Below are 15,943 nucleotides of genomic sequence, written 5' to 3'. Positions count from 1 at the left end.
AACTTGATCCCTCTATTAAGAAAAGCTAAAACACTGTATGCCTTCTTAACAACCCTGTCAATCTGGGTGGCAACTTTCAAGGATCTGTGTACATGGACACAGATCTCTCTGCTCATCTACACTACCAAGAATCTTACCAATAGCCCAGTACTTTGCATTCCAGTTACTCCGACCAAAGTGAATCACCTCACACTTGTCCACATTAACCTCTCAGCCCAGCTCTGCAGCTTATCTACGTCTCTAACCTACAACATCCTTCGACACTATCCACAACTCCACAGATCTTAGTATCATCTGCAAATTTACTAACCCCCTTTTACGCCCTCATCCAGGTCGTTTATAAAAGTGATGAACAGCAGTGGACCCAACACTGACCCTTGCGGTACACCACTAGTAACTGGACTCCAGGATGAACATTTCCCATCAACCACCACCCTCTGTCTTCTGTCAGCAAGCCAATTACTGATCCAAACTGCTATATCTCCCACAATCCTATTCCTCCACATTTTGTACAATAGCCTACTGTGGGGAATCTTATTGAACGCCTTGCTGAAATCCATATACACCACATCAACCGGTTTACTCTCATCTACCTGTTTGGTAACCTTCTCAAAAGAACTCAATAAGGTTTGTGAGATATGACCTATCCTTCACAAAACCATGCTGACTATCCCTAATCAAATTATTATTTTCTAGATGATTATAAATCCTATCTCTTATAACCTTTTCCAACACTTTGCCAACAACTGAAGGGAGGCTCACTGGTCTATAATTACCAGGGTTGTCTCTACTCCCCTTCTTGAACAGGGGAACCACATTTGCTATCCTCCAGTCTTCTGGCATTATTTCTGTAGACAATGACGATTTAAAGAGGAATGCCAAAGGCTCGGCAACATCCTCCCTGGCTTCCCAGAGGTCCCTAGGATAAATCCCATCCGGCCCAGGGGACTTATTTCCACACTGCAGGATTTCTAATATTTCTTCCTTGTGAACCTCAATCACACCTAGTCTAGTAGCCTGTATCTCAGTAATTTCCTCGACAACATTATCGTTTTCTAGAGTGAATACTGTCGAAAAATATTCATTTAGTGCTTTCCCCTATCTCCTCTGACTCCACACAACTTCCCACTATTATCCCTGATTGGCCCTAATCTTACTCTCGTCATTCTTTTATTCCTTAAATACCTATAGAAAGCCTTAGGGTTCAACCTGATCCTATCCGCCAACTTCTCATGTCTCCTCCTGACTCTTCTGAGCTCTTTCTTTAGGTCTTTCCTGGCTACCTTGTTACCCTCAAGTGCCCTAACTGTGCCTTCACATCTCATCCTAACATAAGCCTTCTTCTTACTCGACCAGAGATTCCACTTCCTTCGTAAGCCACAGCTTCCTCCCTGCCTGACAGGTACATACTTATCTTGGACACTCAGGAGCTTTTCCTTGAATAAGCTCCACATTTCTAATGTGCCTATGCCCTGCAGTTTCCTTCCCCATCCTATACTTCCTAAATCTTGCCTAATCGCATCGTAATTGCCTTTCCCCCAAGCTGTAACTCTTGCCCAGTGGTATACATCTATCACTTTCTATTACTAAAAGTAAACCTGACAGAATGGTGATCGCTCTCACCAAAGTGCTCACCTACTTCAAAGTCTAACACCTGGCCAGGCTCATTACCCATACCAAATGTAATGTGGCCTCACCCCTTGTTGGCCTGCCTACATACTGTCAGGAAGCCCTCCTGCACACACTGGACAAAAACAGACCCATCTATTAGTACTCGTACTATATAGTGTTCCCAATCAATATTTGGAAAGTTGAAGTCCCCCATGACAACTACCCTGTCTCTCTCACTCCTATCGAGAATCATCTTTGCTATCCTTTCCTCTACATCTCTGGAACTATTCGGAGGCCTATAGAAAACTCCCAACAGGGTGACCTCTCCTTTCCGGTTTCTAACCTCAGCCCATACTACCTCAGTTGATGAGTCCCCAAACATCCTTTCTGCAACTGTAATACCGTCCTTGACCAATGATGCCACACCTCCCCCTCTTTTACCATCTTCTCGGTTCTTACTGAAACATCTAAATCCTGGAACCTGCAACAACCATTCCTGTCCCTGCTCTATCCAGGTCTCCGAAATGACCACAACATTGAAGTAGTGCAACTTCAGTTTCTGTTCTCTCACGCTTACAGTCACATGAAGTCTGCATTCTCAACCCTACTCATTCATTCCTGTGAGCTTCCTCTATATGCCTCATTTTCCTAGAAGCAGATTCATGCCAGGCTATTGTTACCCATGTACACAAGTCTAAGCAGGCATGTTGGAGCTAAACAGGTGACTGCTACAACATTGTTTATCTCCACGAACAGGAAATCACAGCTCTGCTGAAGGAGCACCTCATATTTGGGATGTAACCTACATTTCTCAGATGCTGGTAGACATGTTCTGAATTCTCAACATCTTGTTTCTTCATTGCAAATTTTCACCTTATTTACCTTATCCCTTCTATTGACATCCTTTGCATGAACCCACTAATGACAAAGGTCATTCTTGTCAGGCTGATTCAATTTAGGTTTGCAGATATAAAGTTGAATGGGTGAATATTAGGTTTGACAGGTCAGTGGGAACCGTGGCAGAAGGATAATGTTAAGAAATGCTGTGTGGTGACATCTGTACATCAATTTTAAAATTTAAAAAGTTGGATAATACATTGATCAATAGGACAAGAATACACAGATTCAGTTTAGAAACTACCAGTACTTTTGTTTTGATGATTACTTCTAACGTTTTGTTGAATTTTTAATTTCAGAGTATTAATCCCACGTTTTATCATGGTGCCCAGTTCTAACACAATCGCATGACAGTTTCTACTCCAGTCTTTCCAAGCTGTGTGGTGTTCATAATTATCAGTTAAAAAGGGGAGACATACAAGTCTATAGATATTTTCTGATCAACCCATTCAGAGATGATATTATACATCTCTCAGTGAAGTGGGACTCTAATCCAGGCGTCCTGACAGAGTTAAGGATGTGCCACAAGAACTCCGTTCTGAAGGGTTCCTGGATTCAAAGTGTTAACACTGCTTTCGCTCCACAAATGCTGCCAAATGTGTTGAGGTTCACCAGCAATTTCAATGTCTGTTTCAGATTTCCAGCATCTGCAGTTCTTCAATTTCTATTTACACTGTTTATTCATGTAGTGGGGATGGGGTGAGAGAGACAGAACAGAGAATGAGCAGAGAGTGTGAGGAGGGGTGTGCATAAAGGGAAATTGCAGGAGCTGATTAGTCTGTGAAATGGTGACGACTCGTCAATGACAAAGACTTTGTCTGTCAACAGCTGTTGTGATTGGTTCCCAAACAGCTTATGGTGTGAATGTTTGCAGAAGACATTGGACCACCAGAAAGAAAACAAAAAAAAGTCATTTCTTCTTCAGTAAATAAAAATCTCAATAAAACCACAGGCTTTTTCCAATAGAGATTAAGTACAAACCACTCTATGCCTTCTGTGAGCTACCAAGAGTACCTGTAGGAAGAAGATTGTGTAGCAACAGGCCCTGACAACCATGGCGATAATTCTAGTGTTTCCCACCACCTGTAACACCCTTTTTTGCAACTGCCTGGATTTGTTTGTATATATGTGTGCAGGTGTTTTAAAAGGGTTGGAACCTTTAACTAGTGGAGTTACACATAAATGGTTTAATATTTACCTATACCTAGAAAGTATTTGTAAATTAGATTTTAAGTTGGTTGTGAAGTATAGGAAACTGATCATGTGTTTGTTAACTTGGGTCTAAAACACAGGTGAACTGAGAATTTTGCATTTGAACAATAAAGATTTATACCTTTGTAAACTATCTTTAGCTTTGTATCCATTTTGGGAATATCAGAGCTCCATTTCTATCAACCCAGTGAGCCATAACAGTAAGTGATGCCAAAAATCAATATCATTTTCACTGGAATCTGTGAAATTTGAATTTCACATACCAGGCTAAACAGTTCATCATTTTGTTAACATCAACCATGGTATGAATATATCACGTACAATATACAGATATTCCAAAACAGTAAGTGATTATCAATGACAAATTCCTTACCCCACAGACAAACAATGAGACCAAACCAGGGTGTTGCTTCATTATCAAAGGAAGATTGGATCACAGTAAAGAAATCACCAGAAGAAATCCTGTGACAAAGCAAAATGAGAATACATCACTTACTTGCAATGATACTGGTTAAAAAATAAACTGGAGGAAGAATGATTTGATGAGACCATTTTTGGATAGATGGTCACAAGATGTTCACCATCATCCACGATAAGACAATCCTTTGATCAGCACCCATTCACCATCATAAATATTCATTCCCTTGACTGGCACATGGTGACAACAATATGTGCCAAATACAGCAGCAACTCACCAAGGCTCCTTTCAGAGCCACTTCCAAACCTGTAAACCTAGAAAGACAAGGGCAGCAGATGCATGGGAACACAAGGACATGCAGGCTCCCACCACATCAATAAGCTACAATGACTGTTCTTTTACTGCTGGGAGTCAAAAAAAAAAAAAACAGGATCTGTCTTCCTAATAGCAGTATTGAGTATACACACTAGGCTGACATCAGTGGTTCAATCTGGCAGAACACCACTCAAGGGCAACAAATGCTACCCTTATTGGTATACCTCAAATCCCAAATGAAAAAATAAACAAAAAGAAAGAAAACAATATAGTTAGAAGTGATGATTGTGTGAAGATTTGACTGGAAATAGTTGTACTGGTTTGGAGAAAACAATGGATTTCAAAAGACAGAATAGTTGGAACACAGGATACAAGATATTGAAACTACAAATTATAGTTGACCCCACCTTCCTGATGCTGAAGTACTGTGTACAACTCACTCAAGTCCTGGGGCAAAAATTATCATAGTTAGGACCATATTCCTAATGCAAATCAACAATTCTGCTTTTGAAATTCCATCATGTTGAAGTAAATAGTCTAATCAAACAGATTGCTTCTCAATCAAATTAAAATAAAAGATGTCACAGATAAGAGAGGTGTACAATGTTATGGATTCTATTTGAATCCATATGTTAAAAAAAAAACTACATAAGAAAAATGCTTTAAAAAGTTACCAAAACATTCATTAATGCAGTAACTATAAAATAGGAAAGCACTCCAGGGTATGCACTTAGAGGAGTGTTAAAATTTAACACTGCCTATATTTTCTTCTGTAGACAGATGACCAAACTTTACGTCAAAAAAGTAGGTATAAGAGAAGCAAATTAAGGAAACATGAGGAGGCATGTACAAAGAAAATTCCAGAGCCACCAAAAAAAAGTGATAATAAACAAAATTGACGATGCTCAAGAGGCTGCAGTTAGGCTGCATAGGGGCAGAGCTTTGCAGGTTTTGAGGCTGGATGCAATTAGATAAGGAGTGGAGAGCTCCTGGGGGATTTTGAGTGTAAGGATGAAAATTGTTTATTTTTTAGTGTAATGATTAATTGGAAGCAAATTCAGTCAATGAGTTCAGAGATAAGTAATGTTTGGAAAATTAGATATGGACAGCAGTATTCCAGAGAATTTCAGGTGTGAACAAAGTAATACAGTGCAGGAACAGGACCTTTAGCTCTCCAAGCCTGTGCTGATACATTTTGCCCTTCCACACTAAAACAGTCTTCACTGAGGGGATCTGTATCCCTCCATTCCCTTCCTATTCATGTCTATAGCCAGGCACTTCCTGAATGCTGCTATTGTGTCAGCTTCCACCACCACCTCTGGGACCAAGTTCCAGGCACTCACCACCCTTTATATGAAAAAGCCTGCCTCTTGTACTTGACCTTCTGATTTATCCAGAATAATCTCCATCTGCCATTGTTCTGTTCATGCCTCCAACTGATCTACATCCTGCTGTATCCTCTGACAATCCTCCTCATTATCCATAACTCCACCATAGTTTGTCATCTACAAACTTACTAATTAGACTAGCCACATTTTCCTCCAAATCGTTTATGTAGACTATAAACAGCAGAGGTCCCAGCATTAATCCTTGTGGAACACCTATCGTCACATTCGATTCCGAAAAGCATCCTTCCATCACTACCCTCTGTCTCCTATGACTAAGCTAGTTCTGTACTCACCTTGGTACCATGTGACCTCACCTTTTGTACACTCTGCCATGAGTGACCTTGTCAAAAGCTTTACTGAACTCCATGTACACAACATCTACTGCTTTTCCCTCATCTCCTCAAAAAAGTCTATCAAGTTAGTGAGGCATGATCTCCCCCACACCAAACTATTACTTCTAAATGCACATACATCTTGTCCACCACATGAGGCTCACAGGTCTGTAATTTCCTGGATTATCCCCACTACTCCTCTTAAACAATGGAATCACATTACCTATTCTGTAGTCCTCTGGGACCTCACCTGTGGCTAAATAGGATGCAATGATGTCTGTTAATGGTCCAGTAATTTGCTCTCTCATTTCCCTCAATGTTCTGGCATAGATCCCATCAAAACCCAGGGATTTATCAACCACAATGCTTTTTAAGATGCATAACACCTCTTCCTTTTTAATAGCAACTTGGCTTAGAAATTCAACACTCCCTTCCACCAATTCCTTCTCTTTGCTGAATACCAACACAAAGTATTCATTTATGCAGCACCTTATATTTTTACCTTGAACAACACCTTTGATCACAATGTGATTTAGCCAGTGTAAAACTGGCTAACTAGTCAACTCAGCCACATTAGGGAGATTTAAACAATCCTTAGATTTGGGATAGTGTAGGGGGACGAGCTGAGAATAGTTCACAGGCCGGCGCAACATCGAGGGTCGAAGGGCCTGTTCTGCGCTGTATTGTTCTGGTTTATTTTTGGATCAAAGGACTTTAATGCCCATTTAAGTAGCTTACTTTAGATGCAGAAGTGAAGGCAGGCTCCGTTCATGAAATGTTTAATTATGAACAGAATTAAAAAGGATTCTTGAAAAGGACTATAAAAGATGCTTCCATGTTAGGGCACAGCTGAGGCATGTAAGTATTGCATTAGTTAAATGCAGCAGGGCATGACTATGACAGAATGACCACCAGCCTACTATTTCAATTGTAATAAAGTGCAGTGGATCAGGGCATGCAAATGGAATTCAATTTCTACTGAAGTTTCACACGCTGTTTTGAATCTGTTTAAAAATGGTTTTGTTCCTCTCAAAGCATGGAGGAGGATTATGAACCAATGTGGGATTGGAAATACCAGCTGTAGGAGTACAAAGATTGCAAGAGTGGGACTGAAACAGAAAAGAGCTATGTTAAAGAAACATTGGGAATGGCTGCTTTTAAAACTAGAATGCTGTAGTTTGGAAAGAGAAAAAGACATTGAAAGATGAAAAAGGAAATAGCAAAGTTAAAACAGAAACATAATAGCAATGTTCAAAAATTAGAAATTAAATAGAAAGAGCAGGGCTCAAAAAACAAATGTCAAAAGAACGACAAGAAAAAAAATATGAAGTGAACAAAATTTAGGCGATTGTCTATTATCAAGAAGCAAGCTCATGGCTTGGACTCGACTGTAATTTAGAGTCACATGCTGGGGCAATATTCTCATTCAATTGAAGTTCCAAAATATGAGTCAGAATGTGATCAGGACAAGCATCTAATTCCCTTCACAAATGGTCCAACCAAAGGCAGATCCAACCCGCAACACCGTGATCTCCAACTTGGATAGAGCACAAAGAGGTAGGTCCTAAAACAGAGAGTGAATAGGGATTGAACCCAGTGCTGTTGGCACGGATTTGGTCCATGCCAGCTATCCAACCAACTAACCCAACTTGCCCTACATAGTCAAAGCTTCTGTGGCAACATATACATTTATATGCAGGTCATATTTTGAAGCTGTTAGAATACAGGCAAAATTGAAAGGCTTTACCAGTTGATTTTCAATCTGTTGGGTTTTTTTTAAGGAATGCAACCTCCTTGGTCTTCATGCCCTCAAGTAAAACTTGGAGAGACGTTGGCATTGTGGTGGTATCACTGAATTAGTGACTGGGGCCATGAATCCAAATCCTACCAATGGCAGATTATGAAATTTGAATTCAATAGAAACCTTGAATTGCCCTTCAGCTGAGTGGATTGCTTAAGGTAATTCTGACAAAAGTTAGCAGTCAACCAAATTGATGTGGGCATGGAAACATATGTAGTTCAGACCAGGTTTGGATGGCAGATACTTTTCCTTTAAAAACAAAAACGTTAAATGAACCAGATACATTTATATGATAGTTGATAAATATTTCAGGATCACCTTCACCGAGACTAGCTTTTAACTCTAGGCTTTATTCATAGTGTGTAAACCCCAGCTGCTGTGATGAGATTTGGACCCACATTCTCATAATTTTAGCCTGGGCCTCTGGATTGCTAGTCCACTGACATTACCGTTGCATCATCATCTCTCTATTTGTTACCAATCACACATTAATGAATAGTAAAAATGTGTAGGTAGTTAATAGGACAACACTACTTACATCGTATGAATGAATAAAAACCCATTTAGGGAGTCCTTTTGTGATGAAGTGATCATGTCCCTACACCTAAATGGGAAGGGCCTGGTTCAAGTGCCACCTGTTCCCGAAGTATGTAATAATGTCACTGAACAGGTTAATTAAAAAAAAAAAGATAGTTAAAATAAAAGGGATTCTATGAAAACATTTTTACCGAGTAATGGGACTAACAGGGCAGTACCACTAACAGGTAAAGCACAGACATTAGTGACTTATTTCAATACTACATCATACTATGAATCCTGGATCAGAGATCAGAATGTTCAAACTCCTCTCAGTTACTCAATTGCAGCATCAATATGAAAAGTTTATATTGGTGAACTTCATCGCAAATATGGACATAGGAAACTCTAAAACGCCAAAAAAATACACACATCATCGATACCATTTGGCTTCCAATTAGATTTTTAAATAATATCGGAAGATATGCTATACAGAGATGTCAGAATCTGATCAGGAGTCAAATACTTACTGAAAATTTGCATTTTTCCAGTTCTTATCAGTACACGTTGTATTAAGTGCTTTTTCAATTATAATTTTCCTTCCAGCAATATTATTACATACATCCCTGTAAGAAGGCAACACAATACATGATTAATTTTATTTCAAAATCATGTGGTTTTTGGAGTAACATAAATTACCAGCAACAATACTACCTACTCATAATAACACACTACTTCATTGAAGGCTGTTTGCTCTGCTAAGTCAGGTCAAAAATTCTTTGTTCTTAAACTGCTCCATCAAATTATCTGCCTCAGTGAGTATCCATCCTGCGGCCTCACCAATAAAGTGCCTCATTTTACTCAAAGCTGCCAATTTTCAAACTCCATGACTCAAATGAACCACAACTAGGTTTATCACTTTTCTACTTTTGACAACTACAATCCTTATTCCAGAAGATAACAGCAACTAAAAGTCATGTAAGAAAAAAAAAATCTGGAAAAAGCTAAAAATGTCTGTGAAAATATATTTTAATAAAACACAAGTTAATTTGAACTAATTGTTTCACATTATTATAAACTCCATCCAGCTCAGAAAAATGTTCAAACTAGTTACTTAAACTCTTCATGCAAAGGGAAAGCAGTTTACTCAGTTGGCTGGACAATTGGCAGTGCAATGCAAATGAGGGTTCAATTCCAGCACCAGCTGAAGTTATCATGAAGGATTCTACTTCGCAACCTCTTTCCTCATGAGGCAATGACCCTCTGGTTAAACCACCACCAGTCTCATTAAATGAGATTACAGCCCTTGTCTTGTAGGACAATGGTAACTTTACCTTTACTTGCAAATATCTGGAACAGCACTTTGCAGAAAATGTCAACAAGAAGCTTGCAAGGAACCTTTGGTGAAATAAGTGATTGAAAGATGCAAGGCCACATGGTGAAATAAAATTTTAGTTGAGGACAACTAAGTGGACTTGTATGTATCCTCTGTTTCTATGTACCAATGTTCTAAACAAGAATGATCAGTTTGATGATTGGGTTCCAGAGAAGATGGCTACAGTCAAGTTTCAGACCTACAATGGAAATTTGAAGAGGTTTGGTAATGTTACTGCAAGTCTACAATTACAGGCATAAAAAAGTTTTCAGTAAAGCCATCATGGGAAATGGCTTCTCTTGTCCTATCTCACAGGGCCATAATGTTGTCTCTCTAATGAGAGAGCTACAACTGGTAGTTTAACCAGAGGGTCACCATGCCCTCGGCAAGTGGAGGGGTTGAGAAAAAGGCATTTTCATAGTAACTCCACCTGGTATGGGAATATTTCTTCACTGGTTAATCTTTGACTGGATTGCTTTTTTTGTTGTTAAAGTATGTCAAACAGATCACATTTACACAGAGTTACAATATGATGGAAAATGTTTCTCAGCCATTTGGAGCAGATGAATACGATGGGACTCTGCAATGTTTTTCCATTAGATTTGTTAATACTGTTAATACTTAGCACAAATATAGGTTGGCCGCTATGTGAAATGTAGAGGAAGAAAAAGTCTTGGCAATTTGTCTGTCATAATGGCAAAATAATGATAAAGTTTCTCTGGAATTCATCCCTACCCCAGTCATAAGCACCACAAACATTTAATGCTAGGATATGGACCAGACCAAATCCCCTCAAAATATAATAAGAAAATGTTAAGGTCTATGTTATCTTCTTATTTTAGAGGAAAGTGTTGCATTCCAGATGCAATTTGATTGATGAAACTACTAGATTTTAAAACAACACACTTTACTTCTTACACTATAGTTCAAGTACAGACAAAACAAAAATAAAATAACTGGTTTAACTGTAACTATTGAAATGCTTAATATATTAACTAATTAACTGTTCAATTAACATTGCATAAACAGATCTCTGGAAAAGGCAAATTTAGTAAAATAGATTGTCTCACATACAACTTTTAGCTGTAAGAGAGCGCGGAATCAGAGCTTTCATATCCAGTTTCAAGACCCCAGCAACTGCTGTAAGCTATACTAAAACCCCCAGTTCCGTGGGAGCTTGACCCCACCCAGTCAGACTGCTTCTACTGCTCCAATTTTAAAAAGAACCCTAAGGCCTCACAAGCTATTCACTTCATTGGCTTCAAGCAGGCTGCTCTTCACCTCTGTCTCAACAAAACCAAAGCCATAGTATTGTCTCAGGTTCCACTTTCATGACAGCATTTTGTTGGCATTTAACATTTTGCTGGTTTGGACTCAAGCTCAGAATCCAATTGATCAAACCAAACAGAACCATCAACAGGACAAGAAAGGATCAATGACAGTTAAACATAATACATGCTTGTTCAAAAGTGGTGAAGAAATTGATTTGGAAGAGTTATGGCCAAAAGGAAATTGCTGATCTGAAAGGGGCGATGAGCAGGATTTGCATTTCAAGATGTTCTGATATACGATTCATTAATGTAGTTTGTTCATTCTGGCTAAAGTTTAAGGGATAAAGGGTTACAGAGTTAGATCACAGGTTTATCATGATCTGGTCTGACTAGCAGAGGAGCTAATACCTAGATCAAGTGAAATAGCAAAAATGTAGTCATTAGGATTTATTTTGAACAGAAATGAGAAGGGGGAAAAGGTACTGATATCCCACAACCCAAAGATGGGCAGCTCAGGTGAATTAGCCATGCTAAATTGCCCATAGTGTTAAGTGCACTAGTCAGAGAGGAATGGGTCTGGGTGGGTTACTTTCCGAAGGTCGGTGTGCACTTGTTGGGCTGAAGGGCCTGTATCCACACTGTAGGGGAATCTAATCTAAAAAGAAAATGAACAGTTCAGGATTTAGGACTGAATGTTAGGAAACATCTTCACAAAGCAGAAAGTGATAACATCTAGAAATGTTTTTCTAAGTGAAGAAAGTCTCTTCACCCAAAAGAGACTCATGATGTGACAAAGTTTATACAGAAGGAGGAGCTGAAATTAACCAAAATCCTCCATCAAATGTGTATACTTCTGAACATGTGACAATCTAAAGTGATGATACCATTTACTCTAATTATTCATTAGCAAAAAACATGGCTACATTGCAAAGTTCTCCAGCACCCATAACAAACAGTAAATAAAACAAGTATTATAGCCTGTAAGGCCACCATACCTTAAAATTCATAACAAATTTGTGTAAAGACTCAATTTATTCAAGTTAATTAGATAAACATTAAAGAAACAATTGCAGTGTTTAAGATTTAAATATTATGAATCTAAAAAAAAAAAAGTCATGCTGAAAAGGATTACCGAATTCTATCCACAGCCTCGTCTACCACTACTGTGATCGAGTTTGAAGATAAACAAACATCATTGAAATCATGTCCACGCAAAAACTCATCGAGATTGTTGCTGCCATTGTAACAGGATATACTGAAAAAACAGAAAAAGATTCATATTAAAATAGAAAAAAGGTACCTCATACAACATGGTTTGAGTTTAACGTTGGTAAATTAATGAACCTGTAATCTTCTTAAACATAGGCAGAATTCTTTTGACAAATTGAGAGATCTGACTGGCACCTGTTGTAATCCTGGACCTCCATGTCGCAACCTAGCCCCCCCACCCCTTCTCAAAGTACCGCTTCCTTGCGTTCCCAATAAACATCTAGATTTAAGCTGAAGCTGGAGCTCCATGTGCCAATATGCTAGGTGTGCTGAGGATTTTATAAACCAAACCACCTTGTAAAATTAACTTTCAGTACTGTTCTTTTCCAATGCCCTCACTTGCAGCATGGATTCAGGAGAGAGGATGGCAAACAGGAGTTTTGTTTTTTAAAAAAAAAAGGACCAGAAGTGTCTGGCCAGTTCTGACCCAGAGCTCCAGCTTTGGTCAAATCTGGATCTTACTAGGAATACAACACCAAATCAGAAAGCAGCGAGAGAATGGGTCAGGGAGGGGGATATAGTGTGGGAGCCACAACTCCGTAACAACTAGAAGGGTCAGGGAGCAGGTGCTTTGGAAAGCAGAGTCACTGGCTGGAAAGACATACTTGTGCTATATGCACAAGTTACAGTTTTTGTTGTATCTTAAAATTTTAAAAAGTTGTCATTTACCAGTGTAAGAATTTAGAAATGTTTTCAATTTATAGGACAAAGTGCTTTAGATTGTCATCCCTCAAGGAAGAAGGCCCTGTAGAACCTAACTGCAGATTTAACAATTCTGTTCCTGTGGGAACCAATACTGCACTTAGTCATGATTTTCAGGAATGCAACCACAACTTTAAAGTGAGGACCCACTTTACCCAAATCTCAATGATTGACTTGAAGTATGGTCACTGTTGTTATGCCCGAAATATGCAGCTAATTTCTGAAACAACAATGTAATAATGGCCAAATAATTGCTTGAAAACATAGTCATCGAGATGTACAGCACAGAAACAGAACTTCAGTCTAACTTGTCCATGCTGACCAGATATTCTAAATTAATCTAGAACCATTTGCCAGCACTTGGTCTATATCCCTCTAAAGCCTTCCTATTCATATACCCATCCAGATGCTTTTAAAAATGTTCCACTTGTACTCACATCCACCACTTCCTCTGGCAGCTCATTCCATACACACACCACTCTCTGCGTGAAAAGGTTGCCCCTTAGGTCCCTTTTATATCTTTCCCCTCTCACCCAGAGCCTATACCTTTTAGTTCTGGACTCTCCCACCCCAGGGAAAAAGACCTTGTCTATTTACCCTATCCACACCTCTCATGATTTTATACACCTCTATAAGGTCACCTCTCAGCCTCCGTCACTCCAGGAAAATAGCCTTGACTTATTCAGCCTATCCCTATACCTCAAATCCTCCAATCATGGCAACATTCTTGTTAATCTTTTCTGAACTCTTTCAGGTTTCACAACATCCTTCTAGTGGTAGGGAGACCAGAATTGCACACAGCAAACTAAAGAACTGTGGATGCTGGATACCTGAAACAGAAACTGAAGAAACCCTTCTTCAGAACTTCTGCCAAATCTGCTGAGCTTTTTTGGCAATTTTTAAAATTTTGTTTATAATTTTGTTTAAGCAAGGCTGATTCAAGGATAAAACATTGGCCACAACATCAAAGAGAACTACTTGAGATGGTACAATGGCATCTTTTGAACCTGCTCAGGCAGCAAATGGGATTACTGTTTAATTCCATTCCTTTTTCCCCCTTTATTCATTGGATGAGAGTGTCGCTGGTTAGGCAGAATTATTGCTCTTCCCTAATTACCCAGAGGGCAGTTAAGAGTCAACAACATTGCTGTGGGTCTGGAATCGCATGTAGGCCAGACCAGGCCTGGTAAGGATGGCATAGTATCCCTCAAGGGCATTAGTGAGCCACATGGGTTTTTACTTCAATTGACAATGGATTCATGGTCATCATTAGAGATTCTTAATTCCAGATATTTATTGAAATCAAATTCCACTATCTACAATGGCAGGATTTGAACATGGATCCCCAGAACATTATCTGGATCTCTGGTAAATCCACTAGGCCACTACCTCCCCATCCAAAAGCACTTCTGACAGGGCAATGCTTAATGAGTGATCGGACTAAAGGACTTTGAAGGAAATAATCTGTAAATATATTTTAAAGCAAAATCCACGATCAAGATCTGGACCTTGGGAATATAAAGCTCAAACTCAAAACTTGGTTTGCAAATCTCAAATTTAAGATGCATTACAATTGTGTATTATTTGGGGAGCCAAATTCTGAAAAGACAATCTAAACCTTTTCTTCATTAATTATAGTAAAAAATGGTTTCTGAAAGTTTTACCTGACATTCAAAGGTAATGGAAAGAAAGCTTCCTGTATTGCTAACAATTGTAAACTACATGCACAAACTTCAAAATTGTGTGTACTGAATAATGTGAACAGATTCTACACTAGCAACATTGGAAATGATATGGCCACTCAGTTAGTGACAAGAACTAACAGTAGGAGTTAACCATTTTGTCTCTTTACATGTTGTAATGGCTTGTCTCAACTTATGCCTCAGATACCCCTTCCTATTCCTGACACTGTCCGCACATCTTTCAATTTTCCTAGTATTCCAAAATCTTAAATCAACCTACTTGAGTACATTCAACAACTGAGCACTTACACAGTGCTACAGGTACAGAATTCCAAAGGAAAGAGAACCTTCAGTCAAGAAATTTCTTGTTATCTCAGCCCTAAACAGTCAGTCACTTAAATCGGAGGGTGTGATTCATGATTTTAGGCTGTACGTGCATAGATTGTTGTTTTGGCTTAGTTGGGAGAATGAACTCAGTTTCGAAAATAATCTGGTGCGTCCTTTAAAAAGGTGACATCAACCACAAGACTCAAGCTCTCTTCATACTGACTGATGTCAATTCAGGTCTTATTTGTAATAGAACGAACATTTATTATACCTTCCATACAGAGATCCCGTATTGATCCACATACATCACATGCCCTAACAGCTATTCCCTTCTCCTTCCCCCCTGCCCCCAAGCACACCATTGACATTTCACCTCATGTGAGATATTAAAGGGGGAGGCTGTGCAGAATCGATCTTCCTGCAGCTATGTTCACTTACACAGCTGGGCCTATATTATGGAGGAGAAAAAGGACTGCTCTATAGGCAGAGTTTTGCTATTGTTATAAATTAAGTAATACAATGATTCTGAATATCTCATGTCTCCAATAGGTTTCCCTCCCATCCAATAAATAAGCAACTAGCCATCGCTCTCATCCTCCAGGGATATAAAATCAAGCTCTCACAATTAAGATAATTAACAGTTACAAATCTCAGTCATTCCACCTTGTGGAATATTCCAATAGGATATCAAAACACCTCAAAGTTGTAGCCCAGCAAACACTGCTATTTATTCTCAGCTATGACTCTTGGGAGTGGGGATCTGTAAATGACAAAACTTTACCACCCTGTTGTACCAGTTGACAAAAACATAAATCACATTCTACTGA

At 39.0% G+C, this 15,943-nt stretch overlaps 1 protein-coding gene across 2 annotated transcripts in view; it reads right to left on the bottom strand.

The window, feature by feature from the left end:
* Nucleotides 1-15,943, bottom strand: part of LOC122550752 (anoctamin-7-like) — a 79,836-nt gene that overhangs the window by 40,413 nt on the left and 23,480 nt on the right. For both annotated transcript variants that reach the window (XR_006311937.1, XM_043691958.1), the window contains exons 6-8: nt 12,269-12,391; nt 9,021-9,116; nt 4,094-4,182 (exon numbers count right to left, since the gene is read on the bottom strand). Coding sequence is in view for 1 of the 2 variants with exons in the window: in XM_043691958.1 (XP_043547893.1) it covers nt 4,094-4,182; nt 9,021-9,116; nt 12,269-12,391 (308 nt within the window). In the remaining variant the exon portion in view is untranslated. The remainder of the gene's footprint in view (nt 1-4,093; nt 4,183-9,020; nt 9,117-12,268; nt 12,392-15,943) is intronic.

This window comes from Chiloscyllium plagiosum, chromosome 6, assembly GCF_004010195.1.
Source record: "Chiloscyllium plagiosum isolate BGI_BamShark_2017 chromosome 6, ASM401019v2, whole genome shotgun sequence".
Taxonomy (NCBI): Eukaryota; Metazoa; Chordata; class Chondrichthyes; order Orectolobiformes; family Hemiscylliidae; genus Chiloscyllium; species Chiloscyllium plagiosum.
This window is presented reverse-complemented; position numbering and strand designations above follow the sequence as displayed.